Source organism: Scleropages formosus, chromosome 9, assembly GCF_900964775.1.
Source record: "Scleropages formosus chromosome 9, fSclFor1.1, whole genome shotgun sequence".
NCBI lineage: Eukaryota > Metazoa > Chordata > Actinopteri > Osteoglossiformes > Osteoglossidae > Scleropages > Scleropages formosus.
In genome coordinates this window covers 22,435,102-22,451,751 of record NC_041814.1, presented here as the reverse complement: position 1 = coordinate 22,451,751, position 16,650 = coordinate 22,435,102, and the positions used below count along the sequence as shown (strand labels likewise).

The 16,650-nt window shown below is 41.1% G+C and overlaps 1 protein-coding gene across 1 annotated transcript in view; it reads left to right on the top strand.

The window, feature by feature from the left end:
* The window catches only part of sema5a (sema domain, seven thrombospondin repeats (type 1 and type 1-like), transmembrane domain (TM) and short cytoplasmic domain, (semaphorin) 5A), a 75,230-nt gene that overhangs the window by 42,447 nt on the left and 16,133 nt on the right, over positions 1 to 16,650 (top strand). The window contains exons 12-14 of the mRNA XM_018754289.2: positions 2,548 to 2,729; positions 3,595 to 3,738; positions 10,578 to 10,725. Of these exons, the coding sequence (XP_018609805.1) occupies positions 2,548 to 2,729; positions 3,595 to 3,738; positions 10,578 to 10,725 (474 nt within the window). The remainder of the gene's footprint in view (positions 1 to 2,547; positions 2,730 to 3,594; positions 3,739 to 10,577; positions 10,726 to 16,650) is intronic.

Genomic DNA, 16,650 nt, shown 5'->3' with positions numbered 1-16,650 from the left:
ATGAACCCCAGAGCCTTTGATTACAGCTTTTCTTGAACGTTGTAACTCTAAACCATATTCACTTTTTATGTCACACGGTCATTTTAAACTAACAGGTTAACTGAAAACAGCAGTTTTCGGTCCTGTCCTGTTGATTTATGTGCTCTGATTTAACGTCCCCATCAGTGATTTCTCATCTCCATACGGACGGGAGTCTGGTGGGTAGTAAAGTGTGCTATTCATATTCCCGTTGAGGCTTGGCATATGGCTAATAAGAATTTTTATGATACACCCGGATCACGGACCTGAACCGCTCGTTGTTGGCTTGTGCCACATTTAGTGATGTGTGCCACAGAATCTTTTGGAATTCTGTTTCAGAACTGGCTTCCCTGGGAGCACCACTCAGTAGCCTGGATAGTTTCAGACCTTTCTGCCTTCAGATCCTTGATCTCTATCCAGAGCAGGTCAACAACATCACAGAGAGAGAAGAAATGCCTGGTCACTTAGACTGATGGTTGCAGCAAAGGCCATGATGGCTGAACAGAATGCAGCCACAGGTACAGTAGTGGTCATGGACATGGGGCTCTAAAATAACGTCTGTCAGATTAAAACCCAAGAGCTGTGTCTTTGAGAAAGCTTCTTGACCTGAATAGCTCTTTCAAAAATATCAAATTGGATATGTCTCCTTGGATCTGAGCACCAGCTTGGCAAAATAATAATAACATAAGCTTGTTCTATGGACCATTTCATCCCTTTTGCTTTGAACAGCATCATAGGCTGCAAATCCTAAATTTCATGATGTGTTTTATTTCCAAAGCAGTCCCATCAGCTTGTTCTGTGCATCAGTCGGTACCCTACTGCTTTCCACCCGTCGGTGCATTAACTCGTCCAATCAGAGAGCAAGGAACTATCCGTTCCCCTGAGAGGGGTGATGTCAGTTTCACGCAGAACTCTTCTGTTGTCTGGGTAACCCCAGGGTCAACTCGAGCTCTCACGTTGGCTGCACGTTGTTATAACATGTATATATATGCATGCATGCACGCACGGTGTGGTGGGTTTGGCCGGTGCCTGCTGTGTGGCGGGTCTACGGTTCAAGCGCTGCTTGGGGTCCTTTGTGACGGGCTGGTGTCTGGTCCAGGGTGTATCCTCTCTGCCTTTGGCCTTGCGTCCTCTATTACCGGTTAGGCTCTGGCTCGCCGCAATCCCACTTGGGACAAATGGTTCTAGGTGTTAGCTGGTATTATACACACACAAAATAAACTTTGGAAGAACGGGTGAGAAAAAAATGGAAATTCTTCGCATTGGTATGCTTCTCCAGTCCCTTAGTTACATGTAAGAAAGAATCTAGTAGGTAGGAATTCAGGTCCAAACAGTTAATAAGTGCATACAGTACAGTTGAAATAGTTTCTGACTCTTATTTGTGTAGGGAATTTAAAGAAATGCCATTCCTTATTTGTGTACTTTATATGCACCAGAAAAATGACTTCAATAGGCTGTAGAACATAACAATAATATACATTTAAAAGTCCAGGTTGAGCTTTCCTGAGTATTCTTGATTTCTTTGTATGAAATGTAATCTTTCAAGCCATTAGAAAATTATTTTGAGCTACAAAGTTTATTTTCAGTGAAAATAAGAAATTAATATGATATCCAGCTAGTTTGCTGTTTCAAAAAATGCCTTTTATCAAAATTGAGTCTTTAATTACTGAAGTCTACAGTGAGTTAAGAAGACTAAAATTCCACTTTGTCACTAAATGAAAAGTACATTTCTCTAATGATGAAAGTAATAAAAATGAATCATTCGGGAACCGTGCATGGCTTGGTTTCTATGGTTTGAAATTAACCTTGATCTTTCATTCTATATTTGAAGTATTACATTTATTTGGTAAGCAATGTTGACACATTTTATTACTTTCAGATAACTGGTAAGTGAAAACATATTTTCATAAAGATATTGTAACTGAGAGAGACGCTGAGGCCCAAGCACCAAAGAGGGGAGAGTGAATTCATTGCTGTCCCTGACTTATTGAAAATCCATTGATTATATTTAGACAAGCATAATACAATTCAGAAAATCATTTTGCCTGCTAAGTTACAGGGAAATAATACATTTATGAAATAATTCTGAATAGTTTCTGGAATGGGGGGTGCGGTGGCGCAGTGGGTTGGACCGGGTCCTGGTCTCCAGTGGGTCTGGGGTTCGAGTCCTGCTTGGGGTGCCTTGCGACGGACTGGCGTCCCATCCTGGGTGTATCCCCTCCAGCCTTACGCCGTGTTGCTGGGTAGGCTCCGCGACCCCGTATGGGACAAGCGGTTCGGAAAATGTGTGTGTGTATTTTCTGCAATTAAATGCAATTTAATGTGTTTTTTTCAACAAGCTCTTCCTCCCAAGTGCATCATGCTAAATCACATTCACAATCTGTCGTAGATTGAGAACCTATATAGGTGTGTGTCATGAGCTGGACAAGAAGGTGTCTGACCTTTGACCTTGTGAGCTGTAGCATCCACCCTGAAAAGGTGACCTTTTTGTTTATAGTGCCTGAACGGTGCCCTGCTTGTTTCCCACAGAGAAGGAACTTGACAGTGGATGGGGGGTTTGGCCCCTGGTCAGCATGGAAGACCTGCAGCCAGCGGGATGGGGGCAGCATGGGCACTTGCGCCTGTCGAACCCGAGCCTGTGATAGCCCCAGTCCACAGTGTGATGGTCAGACCTGCCAGGGCCCAGCAGTGGAGGTCGCCAACTGCTCCCGGTATGTCTGTTTCCGCCTCTCGTCCTATATGTCTAACAGTTACTCCAGAACAAGGCACATCCCACCAAATGAGATGAAAACTGTCACTAAAGCGTTGTTTGAATTAACTTGTATGGGTTTAAAGCGTAGTGGCTAGAGCTGATGCCTATGCACCCAGAGGTCATAGGTTTGAAACCCACCTCCGGTTGCAGTACCCTTGAGCAAGGTACTTACCCTGAATTGCTCCAGTAAAACTGTGCTAACTGTGTAAATGGGTAAATAATTGTATGTAGCTTAACTGTGAGTTATTTTGGAGAGAACTGTCAGCTAAATGAATAAAAGTAAATGTATTACTATTCCTCTCCATAGCCTGGAAACATTGTTGGATCTAAACAACACTGATGGATCTGTTGGATGTAGACCTGTAAAGACATATTTTATTGAAGGTTTATCACACAGATTCATACTGTATGTTTCTATATATAAACATATGCTGTAAAAATGTTGTTCAGTCTTTACGGATTTCATACTTTCAACATTTCATACTTCAGTGACACTTTTCTGACAGACATATATATGAAAGTAATCTTTAGCGGATTATCCAGATAAACCGTTATGAAACCGTCAAGAAAGTATGACCTATGTTTCACTAAGTGCTGTGCATGGAAATAAGGACCTGAGACTCAGCTCAGCTCATCGGCCCATTCTGAGGTGTTACAGACCCAGTTTAGAGACTCCTTTACGCAACTGATACTTGGTAGACAGAAGATCATCTGTAGACCACGAGGGATTAATCACATTTATGTGACCTGCATTTACATAAAGATTGTGTGTGGTCAATGATGACCTGTCAGACTGAACGGAGCTCACGGTTCTGCCTCTTAAGGAACGGTGCCTGGACCCCCTGGACTGCATGGGCACCCTGTAGCACCAGCTGTGGCATCGGTTTCCAGGTCCGCCAGCGCTCCTGCAGCAACCCCTCCCCACGGCACGGGGGCCGTGTCTGTGTGGGCCAGAACCGGGAGGAGAGGTGGGGTCCGCTGAGCGCCACCGATCGCTTTCAGGAACCGCCTTTTCTTTTCATGTCTGCTCCTCTCGAGTTCTGCAAACCCAATTAAAAGAAATTGTGGCTATATCAAAGAATCGTAATTAGGTGAGCTGCATATATATGAATGCATTTCACTTTGTTTTAAGCTTTCAAGCCTGATTCCAGAATAATTATCTCAAAAATAAGGAACCCTAAAGATTTCTACGCGACTAAAAGTACAAAGTATTCCATAAATCTGAATTTTAAAGGGAAATCCAAAAAAAAAAAAAGAAAGTAAACAAAACCAGACTAGTGTTACCCTGAGAGCCTCCCTTTATATGAAAGCTCACAATGTTACTGGGGTTTCTCAGACCCTTATATTTACTGCCATATGCTTTCTTCAAAAACTTTGCAATTACAACAATATATTGCTATATCTGCATTGTATCTCTGTAATAGTGTGTTGTGTTACATATTATATGCATGGCTGAATATACTTTAAGGACCTATTGTAAAGACATGGGAGGGGCGTGGTAGTGCAGCGGGTTTGGTCAGGTCCTGCTCTCTAGTGGGTCTGCGGTTTGAGTCCTGCTTGAGGTGCCTTGTGATGGACTGGCATCCCGTCCCGGGTGTGTCCCCTCGCCCTCCAGCCTCACAGGGGCACCACCTATCAGGACCACCCGCAACGACCTCCGACTCCGATCCCGCTCGTAAATACGCCCACCCTCGTCGAACACTCCAGTTCACATCTAGTCTTTACGAGATGTGGCAGCTCCCTGAAGATGCTTCCGACAGGGGAAGCGAAACGTTGGAACCGGTGTCCTACATGACGCGATCTAATCCAGAAGAGTTAAATCCTCAGTCAAACAAATAATGTAACCTAAAATTTGTTGAAAGGAGTGAATCCTGCCTTTAATGATTTAAATATATCCAGTTTGAATTCCTAGTTTATGTACCTGATGTCACAGTGTCACCATTATATTGGAGAAGCAGATGGATGCTTGGCTGCATTGTAGAAGGATCTTACGCAGCTTGGATTGGTTTCAGATAAATGGTCTTTTTGTGGTGGAGTTTAAGAGAAGGGCCAGATGAGTTGGGCATTACCTGTAAGGGCATTTTCTGTGGTCACTGTTTTCAGATTTTCAAAGTATGCTGCTCTGCATGCGGTGGTGAAAAACAGTTTATTTGGCTGTTTTTGCACCATTTTTAAGAACTTCCGAATGATGGGTTTATGACCAAGTCATGTCCCTCAGCAGCTTTTTACATTTTAACAGATTGCTGTAGATCTGCCAGTATTCTCTGTATTTACTGTGGAGGTCTGTAAAGGAAAAAGGAAGCATTTCATTAGTGTCCATAAATCTGAAGACCACAAAAGTTGTTTTTATAAGATGAAGGAGAGAAGTGTAGTCGTTTACCAATGAGGGACAAATCCACAATTCACAGGAAGAGTAATTACATTAACAGTGTCCCTCATGGCCGAAAGCCAGACAGCTAGGTAACACACACACACACACATTTTCAGAACCGCTTGTCCCTTACGGGGTCACGGGGAACCGGAGCCTACCCGGCAACACAGGGCGTAAGGCCGGAGGGGGAGGGGACACACCCAGGACGGGACGCCAGTCCGTCGCAAGGCACCCCAAGTGGGACTCGAACCCCAGACCCACCGGACAGCAGGACTGCGGTCCAACCTACTGCGCCACCGCACCCCCTAGGTAACATCATATCATATTTTATTTTGCTGAATGATTATATATTTAATTTTTTTATGGTGTTTTTTTTTATTACTCACATTTCATTCATTGAAATTCTCAGAACCAGGAGAGAGAAAATCAGGAATGTCAAGCATACAGTAACAATCAGTATCTGCAGAGTAACTCTGCATGGACAAGTCCTCTCTCTACTCTCCTGCCATTCCAGACCTGGCTGCCATAAGTTCAAAAACCCGAAAAAACCTACTGTAATAACAGTTTAAGTACCCTACAGGATCATTGATGTTTATACTGTAATTACAGGTCCCATCTGCCACTTGGTATTAGACCTTCAGAATTGTCAGTGTTTATTTCTACATGATGGTGTTAGATGTGTGATACGCCAGGGCGTGTCTGATTGTGGACGTGAACAGGTATAGGATGGCAAGGGGTGGGTTTGCGGTTTTTATTGCTTGGTTTACAGGCCATTATAAATCTACGTAACAGCAAATAATGGTATGCAAACAATGATAACGGAAAATGGCCTGTCCATTTAAAATTTAAAATACTACTAGGAGAAGCCCCAGTGCACCGCAGACTGAACTAAAGAATATCCAAGAAAAAACCAATGACCTTCATAATTCATAACAAAAACTCTACTGAAACACCACCATTCATTTTTGTCTTTAAAAAAAAAATCATGGTTATCTGGCTGCACCTGGTGCTTCTTCTTAAGGAGTCCTAGCCAGGTATGGCCATCAATCTAGAAGAGTACAGGTAGCTTTGGCTACTGTCTGCCACCAGATAATTTCAATAAAAAGAAAAGATTGTGCCATATTAATCATTTTGTCATTTTTTTTCCACAAAAAAATTAGCCAGGATAAATAAATGGTACAAATTTTGGGGTTCACTCATAGAATATTATCTACCCAACCCGAAACACTTGACGTATAAAAATGGAACAAAGGTGCAAAAATGCTGTGTAATGTTATAATTTTAAAGTATATTGCTTTGTATACATACAATATTTACAGGGTATGACTGAATACTTTGGTTACAGCTGTAGAACACAGGAGATACTGATTTTAACATTTAAAGACTGAATTTAACGTTTCAAATGAGTGTACTATAAATGAAGGGGTGTGAATAGTTACACGGTACATAACAGCTATGTCATGTTTTGTCTTTTTTTCAGACTAGCTGATTGCCTTGTTCTTTGTTTGTTGGTTATCTGAAACACAGAAATGAGAAATGTATTCACCACAATGGTAAGCCTGAACAAAGATGTGGTACCATAGTGGTTAGATGTTAAGTTCCACTTGAAGAGACTCAGTTTGTAATTCCCACTCCTGCTTAAGTACCCTTGATGAAGGTACTTACCCTAAACTGATACAGTAAATACTTGATACCCAGCTACATAAATTAGTAAATCATTGTCATTTTCTTGGGAGGAAAGTGTCTGATAGAGAGTACCCATCTATATAAAAGAGTAATTTATATAGCTGGGTATTCTTTATTCTTTGCTATAGTGACACATGGACCTGTCTGGTCCAGTCTTGTCTGATACGTAGCAAAATTTCTGCCTCGTCACTATATTTTCAGTTTATTATCTCTGGTTAACACCCTGCAGCCCTCTTCGGTAGCTCGGCATACTCCAGGAAGGTCCTGGACCAAATTCAACACATTCGATTCCCTGGCTCTTAGTGACTGACCCCGTTTCTATGGAAACATGTAAGCCGACCAGAACAACTAGAATAGAGGTGGTGGATTTATTACAGTGTTCAAGGGCCCTAATAAAGCAGAGCGGTTTGCCCTGAGCTGTCCAGCCCCCTTCAAACCCCACTGTTAGCCTCGCGCCAGATGAGCCCGACTGTAAAAGCAAGGAGCAATTCAAGAGAGCACTAAAACCAGCCGGCGAGGAGGCATTTACTTTGGCCAACTAATCTGAAGGAACAACTGTTTTCACACAGTGGCCTTTTATGGGTCTTTTATTTTTCTTTTTTTCCCCCAATACTGGATAATAACTAGAAATGCACTTGAGGTTCAAAAGAAATGTTTTCTATTAGTCATACAGTACTTAGGCTGAAAACGTGTAGCAGACAGAATTCCAAAGTAAATTAAGTTACAGGACTTTCCAGTTCAAGTGGTTTTTCCTCATTTAACCATAAAAAGTCAGCTTGGTCCCCAGATGTTTTATGTGCTTTGTTACCAGTATTAAGTTCATAATCACAATTTCAGGATTTACAGTATCATTTTTTGGTTTTATTTTGGAGCCGATCCTTAGCCCTCTACACAAAAATTGTGATGCAAGTTTATGTTCATAGGACACATTCAATCTGGTTTTTGTCTCAGTGCTTTTCGTGTATTTTCTCTTCCCCTTGTGCCCCTTCCTGGGGCCTTTGGATAAAACCACAAGGATACCCATCGCTCATTCTGCTGGGCAGTTTCTGTCCTGTAGAAGCAAACACTCTCCATCTGTCACTCAGGTGCCAGGTAACTGGGTTCGAAGCCTTGAGGAAGCCATTGCGTGCTGCTTGTTGGCGGCTTGACAAACGCAAGTTGTTTTTGGCAGAGGAGCGATGCGCTTACGGGCCCCAGGTGGAAACGCTGGCCCCGGCAAGGGTCTGCCAGAGTCCACCGCAGAACCGTGTCCCATATCTCTCACCCAGCTGGAGAGGTCTGGGTCCAAAGCCAGAGGCAGTCAGGGCATTCAGTTTCAATAGCTTTCACCATGCAGTGAGGTTTAAAGGGGAAATAAATGTTTTCATAGAGACCAAAGCACGGTGAGGAAAAAACTCAGGTTACCAACTGCCTGGACGAAACTTTGGACATTCTGCAAATGGCTACCTGAGGAAAAAATGATCGATTCCCACCTTTTTAGTTCCCATAGGGTAGTGATTTTCCTACCGCTTATCAGTAAGTTAACCTGATTCACTGGGACACGTGCAATTACAGAATGTCTGGTTTTAATACAATTATTATTTCTCTCTTCACTCTTTCACTCATAGGTTGAAACTGGCTATCTGTGAGGTTTACTCGTACTTCACGTGCTCTTAAGGTTGAATTCTGAACAATAGGGCTGAAATGCCAACATCTGTGAACATCTCCAGCTGGTGATGTGAGTTGTAAGATGTAAAGGTTGCTGGATGGAGGCCTAAGAGGGTTTGTGATAAGTGGTGATTTGTGCACCAATCATTAATGAACATAAACTGAATTCCTTACATGTATCCAGCTGTCTAAATAGGTAAATTGTAAAAGTATACCATTTCCCAAACCTCTACTGAAGGACCCCCACATCATTCTGTATGTTTATTTGAATCCTCCACTATAATATCTGATTCAGCTAGTCAAGTAATCATGAAGCCCTAACAATCACAATTGCTCATGTTGGAAAAAATTCAAAAAGATATTAAAAAAAGAATTTGTGTACTTTGAACACTATAAAATAAAATTATCAAGGAGACAAATTTGTTTTTGAATAAACTTGTTACTGAACAAAAATATTTTTTTAAAAAGAGTAATTTCAATATTGTGTGAGAAAACTGGATGTATGCACGGCGTGAAAGCTGTTTCAGTTTATCAGTGGCAACAGGAATCGACAGGAATCGTCTATTCTGAGTTTTATGCGGATACTCGTGCGATGAACATCGGTGCATAAAGTGGAAAGAAACTAACTTTACTTAAGTATCACACGTCTGCAACTGTCTCTCTTTCTCCTAACGTAATGCACAAATTGTATTTTTCTGAGATGTACGTTGCTTTGGAGAAAAGTGTCTGCTAAATGAATAAATGTAAAATGTAAGTGTAAACATGTAAAGACAGTCAAACCTGGTAAATGAAGTACCGAAAGGTATGAAATCTATTGCAGAATTATTTTTACACTTATGAGATGGTAAAGTGTGTCGAGGCATGGTACTCTGCTGAAAGTTTTAATTAAATCCGAGTATGGGCATGTACAAGGTCTCATGTGAAGGAGTAGATTGTTCAAAAATAACTACATTTAAATGGTAGATATAATCTTTGTTATTTTTGATGTTTTTTTTTTCCCAGCAATTTTGAATCTTGATACAGACTTTTGATGTTACGGCAACAGTATTTCCCCTATTTCCAGGTGTTGGAACAGTGTCCATCCTTCACAGTTGCTCACAATAAGTAAAAGTATGTGTTGGATATGGTCTGATGGCGAGGAAAATAAAGAAAGTCGGTGTGAAATTCTTCATTAGACATTACAAGTCTTGCAAGAGCAAAATGCGGAGGGAGACATTAACATCGAAGCTCGTGGTCGACGGTGTGTTTGTTGAAGTGCCACTTCATTGATTTTCTGTTTCCATCGAGTTGCTCTTGTTTCATGGTACATAGAGCTACTTTTGTGCAGGATGTGCAATTATGGGCCCATTGCAATACACTTTTCAAAGGTTTATTACGATACGTTTGCAGGCTGAGTCTCGAGTTTTGTGGTCTGGTTTAAAGGAAGTGTTAATTTGCCGCAAGCCCGTGTGAACCGGGACGTGAGGCTGGCCGTCTGTGTCCTCGGTCCGTCCTCTGCCCCAGCTCCACCGCTGACACCATCACCACTACCCCCAGCGGAGCCAGCCAGTCTGCATGGGCCACACTTCAGGCAGACTGCAGGACTGAGCACAGCCTTTGCACATGGTTCTCCTTACTGCTGCTTTGGGCCTCAGTACACAGAGCTCAGTTTACCATGTGTTTGTCATCACTTTGAAAAAGGTCAAAAGTTGAAATGAAACTCCCATAAAAAGGCTCCTTCATTTTTTACTGCACTTTGTGACATAGTGTGTGTCCCTACCTGCACTGTACATTATAACCCATAATTTACTGAGGATGTTATGTTATTTTACCGGGCAGGCAGGTGATGCTCTGCATGTGAAGGACTTGGGTTCAAATCCCACCTCCTGCTGTGATACCCTGACCAAAGCAAAATTTCTCCTCTAGTAATTACCATACTGTAAGAGTTGGTAAATCATTGTAAGTTACTTTGGAATAATGTTTGTAAACACTCTTGGATGCTTTTGGAAATGAGATCATCACGCAAAGCAAAGATTTGATATCCAGCCCAGTAAATGATACAAACGTGGCCTCAGAGAGAAGATATGAGACACAGTCCTGTCTTTGTTTCTTCCTTTCTCACAGATACTGCAACGAGCACCTGCCCTGTCCGCCACATGTGTACTGGTCCAGTTGGTCGCCATGGGAACGCTGCACTGTACCCTGTGGCGGGGGCATGCAGGCACGCCGCCGGACTTGCGAAAACGGGAACGAGTGTCCCGGTTGCAATACGGTAAGGGCTTCCTGTTTTTGTGCCTTCATATGACTCACAAATACTTGCCATCACTTACACAGACACGTACACCAGAAGCACCGTGTCTTTGCAATTAAATCTAAGATATAAAAATATAGAAAGAATACACAGATATATTAATCAATCGAAATTAAAATTAATAAAAATGAAAATGTCAGTTTAAGCTTGAATTTTAAAGTAAAACATTTTTTCACTATTCATTAACAGTCAGGCATTGAGTAGCAAAAAAATAAAAATGAAATATAAAAATTATTAGAGTATGGTATGTTAATAGTGTATTCTTATGCTGCTAGTGTATTTTGGCTCTGAAACAAACTATGAGTCTCTTGCTAAGTGGCATATTGCTCCAGGTTTAACCCTAATGTCCTCTGAGACAGAACAGAGATCTCCCAGCGGAGAAGTGAGAATAAGAGAGAGAACATTATTCACGCTCGTGTCCGTTTCAATTTCGGGAACACCGGTTTGTTGTTTTAGTGCTATTTTAAACTTACTGTCACAAACTTTCTTTAAAAGAAAACATCACATGACTATTATGGCCCCAGCTGGGAGCAGATGAGTATGCATAAGTAAAACAAGTCCGGGAGAGCCGGAGTCCGTCAGCTGTCACGTAAACAGTCCTCGTGGGCTGTGAAGTCATTGGTAGTTTTTGGATCCTCAAGGAGAGAAACAACCTGAAAAGGGGGAGAAGCAATAGTGCAGCACAAGGTCTCTGGAAGTTCACAGGGTTTGGCGAATGCGTCGCGCATCGGTCCCACTGCCCTTTTTGGCGTGCCGGTGATACCTTCCACCCATCGCCCTTGGTGCTGCCTACCGTAGATTAGAGACAGAGAAGAGGCAAATTACACGGGAGGCGATGGTGGAAAGGTGGGAAGCCAGCCGAAGAGGACGCCTTTTACGGTATCTCCGCTACATTTGGAATCTCGACACATGCGTCGCCAAAAGTAGCACTTTGGTTTTCTGCTGTCTTACCCATTCTCTGGTAATTATACTGCGTTGCTCATTCCCTTTGACAAGCAGCTGAAGAGCTCCATCTGATCAACCAGTGCTCTCTTTGAAATGTTGGCATCTCTGGGAACGCGATCTTTTATAGAAATAATTGCACGGCACGTCGACGGCTGTTGAAAGCAGGCCTGTGATGTTCGCTAAGGTGCTCGGGGGCGACGTTCCCCTTAAATAGATATATAGTTGCAAAAAAAAAAGCAGAGAGCCAATAGGTCAAATGAAAGAGAAGGAACATCTGTTTATGCTTCCTCACATGAAGGGGTCCATTTTTTTTTCACGATGGGCAGACATGCCGCACCACAGATCAGCGGTTTAGCGGTCCTGTTACATCTGTGCGCACCCAGATGAGGTGATCTGCAGAAGACAAATGAGCAGCCTGAGCACGGCTCCGATTCCCTCCGTTTCCCTAACACGGCCTTCGTGTGCTAGAATTAATATATCTATGATCACCCACAGCCTCCGCGCCACGTCTGTCAGACATTAAGTGACGGCAGATGTTAACATCTGTTTCTGGCAGTCTGCGTCTTAGAAGAATTTTCCAGAGACGTAGCAAGGTGTCGTATAAACTCTCACAAATATTTGCGATTCTCATGCAGATTGAGTCAGCCGGTTCTTGTCAATGCGTACAATTTAATATAAATATTTCTATATTTGCTCAGTTCACTTCCAGAACCCAACCTGTGCAGTGAAATAGTTTGTGTGAAGTATTTCTCTCCAGGGTGCAGTGTACACCACACTGCTTATTTACTGTTCAGCCCACAGAACATGTGCATCTCTTGCTCTGAATCCCATTGCTGTGAGTAGCATAGATTTCAGCTCGGACTCTCAGTGAAAAAATAACTAATCTAATTGCGGGTATTTACTGTAATTTACTGTAATTCGTCCTATTCCGAAAGTTTTCTTAGTCCCACTTAAAGGATTATGAATATGAAAACATGAAACAGTCTTTAGAAATGAAATTTAATTATGTGAGACTCTTGAAAGGCTCATTGTTTTATGTACCCTAGGAAATTAATTCATCCATAGTGCTTTGTTTATCCATTTATTAAGGAGGATACCTTAATGCAATTCCGGTCGAGTTCTTTGCTGTCTGACTTTAACAGTTACAGCACTCTCACCTGCAGTTACCAAGGTAGCAGCCTCAAAGCTTTTGTCCTGGCTATAACTGATGATCTCATGATTATTCCTAATGGTGGTAGATACAGGAAAGTGATATTTGTGGGTAGGGGCGTATAATGGGAGCTTACATGGCATGAAAGACAATCTCGAAACTGACGCAAGGTGCCTTATTGTTCATCTGGTGTCGTTTGAATTTAACAGTCACAAAGTAAATGTTATGGAAATTAAATTACTAAATGACATTAAACGTGAAGCATACAAATAGATGTGTCTTTCAGCACAACTGACTTGGTGTAAGGTATTTAATTTGATACTTGATGTACAAGAGTATGAAAATACCCAGTGTAACTATGGTGTGTACAGTAGTGATGATTCCACAGAGGCTTGCCTTTTAAATTGCCAACATTTTTTGAAAATGCAGTTTTTACAAACTTTTAAAAATAATTATGTTCGAGTTTATGATTTAGTATTAATTCATTTAACAATTTAAATGTCCTGTCATAGGTTCTCTATGTTTGTGATTTTCCTCAAAATCTCTACATGTTGTCAGATTTATCAGTACTGTCTGATAAATAAATGCATGCTTTTTCGTACAGTATATACAGCACGTCGTGTGAACTAATCATAACTTACTGTACATGAAAGACACAGTGCACGGAGAGCCTCTGAAAAGCTTTACAAAAATAACCTGAATATAACTTAGCCTTTGGTGCCTGTGTATGAGTAGTACATTAAAAATGCATTTTTAATTTCTCAGTGACATAAAGAATTGCTTTCACAAATAAATATTAACGATAAATATTTAATCTCCTTAATATATATTGGGCTTTAAGGTAAAGAAGTAATAGAGAGTTTTGATAAAATATATATTTTTGTTATCTGAAGCTGTTATGTAAACATCTCAGGTAAAGGTATTTGTGAAGTCAGTAATATATATATATATTGCAACCATTGTTACATTTAGTTACTAATGATAGTATATATAAAATTTAAAATATTTAAAAATTTCTTCAGTGCATTATATTTTTATACTTTTTAATGTGTTTTAAAATTTTACTTGTCGAGAATCAAAACATGGTGCTGGGAAGAGGTAATAATTTAACATTAACATATGGAACCTAAGTGATTCTGATAAAATTTAAAGTAAGTCTTCGGATAAAGTTTTATGCAGCTACTTGTGTGATGAACATTGGTTCATATGGTGGAAAGAAACTAACTACTTTAGAATATGCGTCTGCATCTACGTCTCTCTTTCTGCTAATGTAACGCACACATTGTATTTTGCATGAAATACGTTGCTTTGGAGAAAAGTGTGTGCTAAATGAGTAAATGTAAATGTAAGTGAATTGCATCACTTGCAGAGACACACACACACACACATTTTCAGAACCGCTTGTCCCTTACGGGGTCACGGGGAACCGGAGCCTACCCGGCAACACAGGGCGTAAGGCCGGAGAGGGAAGGGAACACACCCAGGACGGGACGCCAGTCCGTCACAAGGCACCCCAAGCGGGACTTGAACCCCAGACCCACCGGAGAGTAGGACTGCGGTCCAACCCACTGCGCCACCGCACCCCCCTTGCAGAGACATATATCAATAAAATGTTAACGGCTTTAAGTCCCTGAGGAATTTTTAAATGATTGTGGTCGTGATGTGTTTCGAACATGCATACCACAGAGGCATGGATTATATCTTTCTGTCAATATGTGTGGTCATTTCTGTGTCAAATATTGGTTTCCCCTTTGCATAGCACGGTATTAGTCCAGCGACAGGGTACTTCTGTGATACCCCCTGCCTTTTTATGGTTCGACTTCTGACAGCCCAAGGGGACGACACAGCGTTCAAAGTTCCTATGTGCTCTTCAAGGCTAATTCAAACCCCAACCTGTTGTGGTATAATTTGTATTGTGGGATGTATACGTACTGAATCCTTTTGAAAATGTTGATTACCATAATATTCACTTAAGCATTATTCTATTCATATGTTAATATGTGCAAGGATAATGAATAATGCACAAATCAGCATGCAATGGAAACATTCCCTATAGTAACATATATTTGCATTTATCTGCAGTAAAGTGATACGCTGCTGATGCAAAGAATTGAAAAAAACGGGATTTTATGTGATTTGACCACTTAAAAGATAAGACGCAGAGATGATTCTTGTCTAGTTAGCATTTGAAGCTCTTTATCTGAAGAGCGTCCCACTCCTTTTGATTTCACACCCCTATGGAACACTTGTGCCCTCTGATCTAAAGCAAAATCCCGATCTGGACCGCGGGAGGCTTCACGTATACACTGCACATCAATGACTGTATCACGTAACCTGAGGGTCACAGTTAAGGGTGAGGATTAGCTGATGTTTTTCATTCAGGAGTTTCTACTTCTCCCCTTTGTGATTTAGGGATTAAGCCAAAAAGACCTTTTGATTCTTTTTCTCCCGTTGTAAGAAGCAAAAAAAAATAGAAAAATCCATTGAGAATCCTCTCTGTAATTGATTTTGCTTGATGTTCGTGTTGGTAAACAGACTCAGATTAACAGCAATGCTGCTTGTGGAGATTTTAAATGCACATCTACTGAAAGTTGTCTATAGATATTGGTTTGTCCTCTCTCTGATACTATAGAAGCAAACCCCGCAGTCAATGTAATGGTGTAGAAGAGCCTCGGGGACGTGGTGTCCAGCTCCTGATCTTTGAATGGAAGTCAGGGAGACAGAGTAGAGGAGCGCCTGTTTTTAACAGCCTGCTTTAATCCTCTCTCCGAGAAGCTCGATAACTCCAGAAAACAAACTGCTGCAGAATGTTAAAGGAGTGAGTGGAACAGGTTATGGTTCATCTACAAGTGTATCTTAAAGCGGGGGTAGGGACACAGCTCTTCCACATTTTCCTGTTCAAAGAGGACATAAAAAACAATCAAAGGTTTGTAGGACACGGGTTTGTGCATGACAGGGTGGCATCATGAAATGCAAATTATAGCCACTCTGTGCAATCCCAAATTCTGTCATGTTCAGCAGCCTCAACCTGTACAACCACTCATTCTTTTTGCATTTACATTTACATTTATTCATTTAGCAGACGCTTTTCTCCAAAGCAACTTCCAACAAACTCTATGTCATGTTATCAGCCCACACACCTTATTCACCAAGGTAACTTACACTGCCAGTGCTGTACACTGCTTTTTGCAAAGTGTAATGTACCTACTTGTATCCGGTGTCCTTGCTGATTGTTTTTTCCATTCACAACTCCTTGGAAAGAAGATCAATGCTCGATTTATCGTAGCCATATACAAATGTCTTGTTACCATTCATAGTTCCATGTTGTCATCGAGAATGAAAGCTTCACCAAATCCAATTTTACTTTTCACATGCCACCTGTCATGTCTGGGTGATTATTGCTGAGGTATCACTTTTTTCTGTAATTTGTTTTGAATAGAATACAGTTCAGTGAAGCTGAATTTGGAGGTACCACCAACCCCAGGATTGGAAACTCCTCCTAGCAGCTTTCATTTGTTTTACACAAATATACACACATAAAATCAAACAAAATGGTTTTTGACTATGAAATATTTTCATTTTAAGGTCAGCATTCATTCTTTATGAAAATAAAACGTTTAATGTAGTTCAGATTCATATAATAAAGAATTATAAGAACTGTATATTGGGATGTATGTCTTCCAGAACTATTTAGTGCAAGTGGATTAGACCACTTTGCCGCCAGGGCTATGTGTTACTGGCTTTATGATTTGTGTTCTTATGAAATTTTTAAACCTCATATAAGCAAATGT